Consider the following 3423-nt stretch of genomic DNA (forward strand, 5'->3'; position numbering starts at 1 on the left):
CAAGCCTACACCTGAGCAGACCACATCACCTAAGGACACACCTGGGCAGGCCACACCATCCAAGGACACACCTGGGCAGGACACACCTCCCAAGGACACACCTGGACTGTCCATCCCATCACCTCAGTCGCTGGCAGAGAAGGACCTTGCCCCAGTTAGGCAGAGAGAAAGGCCAGAATCTCAGGAAAATGCAGTGGCCCCCCAACAGTCCACAAATGGAGCCCTCTCACCTCCAGCCCTCCCACCAAAGATGTCCACCGGTGGAGAGGAGATGCCGTACCTCTACAGACCCCATCGCAGCCAGAACAGCCACAGCCGAGGGGTTGCTGTAGTGATTCCTACTCGGGCCGGAGGGGAGGCTGAAGGCTCAGGAGGACCAATGGACGAGAAGGAGTCCCAAAGTCATCCAGCCAAAGCCCTCGCTCCAGTCCAGCCTGCTGACCAACTCCTCAGACACCCGGTGACCGGAGAGGTGGTAGAACGGGGTTCCCCGATGGCCTTGCTCCTGGCAGCCAGGCAGAGGGCACAGAAGACTAGGCCTGGAGGGACTGCGATAGGACGGTCCTCTCTGCCGGGGAGTCTCCGCGACCGTGGCGGCCAAGCAGAGGCCAGCTCTGACGGCATCTTTTATAAAGGCAGCCGGCCCAACTCTTTCATCGTGGTCCCTAAAGTGCCCAGTGAGACAGACGACTCCCACCTGACGTCAGCACGCCCCACTGAACCCAGTCAGTGGAAGCCCCAGCAGGGACGGGACACACAGGGCCCAGAGCCAACCCACAGGCGTGGGTGGTCCAAGACCGAGCCCCCGGGCCCTGTGGCCCGGCAAAAACCGGTTCCCTCAAGCTTACCCCGGGGCTGCGCGCTCCCTAAGTCCTTCTCTTCTCCGCCCTCTCCTTCCTACAAGAGGGTAGAGGAAGAGGAGGAGGAGTTCAGCTTCGATATCATTCCGCCACCGCCAGAGTTCAGCAATGACCCCGAGCCCCCCGCCCCTGGGCTGCAGCATCAGGGCCTCCGCGGGTCCCCACCGAGGAACAGCTTCTCAGACTTGGGGCAGTCCCGGGACGCGGGCTTCTCGGGCTTCTCGCGCTTCCCGGGCGCTCAGTACCCCGGCCCCGGGGGCCTGGATCGCTTCTCGGGCAGCGGACGCAGCTCGCTCATCAAGAAACGCCTGTACGTCGGGGAACCCAACTGCAACCCCGGGACGCCCCGCGGCTCCACCGGCCGCAGCCTGAGCTCCCCCAACTGCTTCGGACCGCAGCCAGGAGGTCCTGAGATGCGACGGGTCAACTCGGCGGGCCGTGCGGCCCCGGGAGGCCTGCATGCACGAAGGCTGTCGCTGGAGGGCGCCCGGGGCGCGGCCGAGGTCAAGTATAAGGCTCCCGGCGGAGGCAGTGGCAGTGGTAGCAAACCCGGGGACTACGGCTTCGTCCCTGCCAAAGGCAGCAGGTGAGTTGGGGGGAGGGAATGCCCTTAAGATGGAGGGATCTCAGAGGTGCGCGAACAAAGTTAATGTCAAGGCGGTGTCCTGCGGCTTACTGAGACAGAAGGATGGTGGGTAGCATGGGGACCAACCGGCAGCGTGGGGACCTTCACCGCTCCCCCCTCTTCTCTCTCCAGGTCTCCCCACGGCACCACCCACTATGGAAGTCCCATCAACACGTTCACCGTGAGGCCCGGGACCCGCCATCCCATCTCCTACGCCTACCCTGGGACCCATCGGAAAGCCGCTTCTTGAGCTGTGCGTCTCTTGGCTGCCTTCGAGGGGTTGGATCTGAGCAGTTGTTGTGAGGGGGGTGGGGTGGGATGTCGCACCAGGTATTCTAGGTCCCAGCTCAGACACCACTGAGAGCCTTTGTTCTGGAAGACAGACAGACAGGCGAAGTGTGAGTGGCCGAGGCCTGTGAAGATGGAAACACCTGTTTCTGAGAGCACCAAGGAGCAGCTTGACTGTGGACTTAACGGGGATGGGAGGGGGAAGGAGAGGAGCAGCTTTTTGCGCCCTGTTTCTACTGTCTGGTACTGTCCACAGTACAAGGTTTATGGAAACTCGGGGGGTGACAGTTTACCTGTCTGCCTCACAAAGTTCAGTGTAGGTAGATGTCTTTAACCCCACTGCTTACCCTGAACTGGTAATGGCTGGCCTTCCTAGCCTATTGGCAATGAGATTAAGACTGCTTGCATAACACTGGACTCCGAATCAGGAGCCGTATGCACTGGCCAGGGCCAGGGATAGGGTCACTGCTCCTTGGCATTGGCACTTGCCCATGAGGAGAAACTTGGGATGGGAGGTGGAAGATTCAGGCTTGCTTTTCCATTCAGGCCCATGAAGTCCTGGGTCAAGGGATTAGGCCCAAGGAGCCACAAGGCCCAGGAAGTGTGGAGATGGGTCTCTGAAAGTCAGTGCTAGTTAGTACACTAGAGGCAGTTCAGAGCACGGGAGACCTGTCGATAGGGTGCCCATTCCCCCTCTCCCTGGGGCTGTGCCAGCGGATTGGGATATAATATATACTGTGTCCTGGTTTGTATGTTAATGTCAAAGGTGTCAAGAATAGTTCTACACGTAGTGAGTGCCTGGATGTTGGACAAGGTCAAGGCAGATAAGAAAGGAAGGTCAGTTAGGAAGGAAGTGGCCTGCCTCAGATGAGCAGGGAGCAGCCATGAGGAAGGCCCTGTGGGAGGAGGATGTTGGGCCTTCATAATCTGTGGTACTGGCTGCAAGACTAGATAGCTGGGACAGCAGGTGAGCCACATCAGGTGAAGCAAGTGCAGAGATGAGATGGTACCCAGGCTGCTTGGGCAGGCCTGAGGTTCTCTGTGTCCTCGAAGCCAAGCTCATTAACACAGCACTCACTAGTCTATAAATGTTTTCCCTAAGGAGGGCTTCATAAGAGTTTAATTCATCTGCTGCATCTAGGCTTGAGGAGTGGGGTGTGGTCTCCCAGCAATGGGGTGCCCTGGGGTGGGTGGACAAGGGCTTGATCTCACTTGGCATGGGAAATAAGAGCCAGCTGGGACTGGTCCCTGCTGTGCGGCTGTAGACTGGCGACTTGGAGCTTCTAATGCGCCGTGGGAAACTAGGACTGCTCGGTTGGAAAGCACCCAGCACAGGGACCAGGCCCAGAGGTGAAGGCAGACAATAAACAGACTGTCCCTACACAAGTCTCTCTGATTTGCTGAACCTCGATTTCCTCTTCTGGGCCTGACAGTAATCCTGTCTCATCAATGCTGAAGAATGGAGCAACCATGTCTTCCTTTTGGGTGAAAAACTGCTGTGGTTCATGTCCTAGGCCAGGCCATAATCTAAAGCCTGGCTTGGTCGTCCAAACCTATAATCCCAGCACTGAGGAAGGGTAGGTAGGATTACAGTTTAAGGCCGGCCTTGGCCACATGAGAGCCCACCTCAAACTCAAACAAACAAACAGG

The 3423-nt window shown here is 58.4% G+C and overlaps 1 protein-coding gene across 1 annotated transcript in view; it reads left to right on the top strand.

Annotated features, from left to right (window-relative positions):
• CUNH6orf132 (chromosome unknown C6orf132 homolog) overlaps positions 1–3159 on the top strand; it is a 31984-nt gene extending 28825 nt beyond the window's left edge. The window contains 2 exon segments of the mRNA XM_055613329.1: positions 1–1446; positions 1618–3159. The exon segment at positions 1–1446 is cut by the window's left edge and continues 10 nt beyond it. Of these exon segments, the coding sequence (XP_055469304.1) occupies positions 1–1446; positions 1618–1735 (1564 nt within the window). The 3' untranslated portion in view covers positions 1736–3159.
• Positions 3160–3423: the final 264 nt, after the last annotated feature.

The sequence above is a fragment of the Psammomys obesus genome, unplaced genomic scaffold, assembly GCF_907164565.1.
Source record: "Psammomys obesus unplaced genomic scaffold, mPsaObe1.curated_primary_1811, whole genome shotgun sequence".
Classification (NCBI taxonomy): Eukaryota; Metazoa; Chordata; class Mammalia; order Rodentia; family Muridae; genus Psammomys; species Psammomys obesus.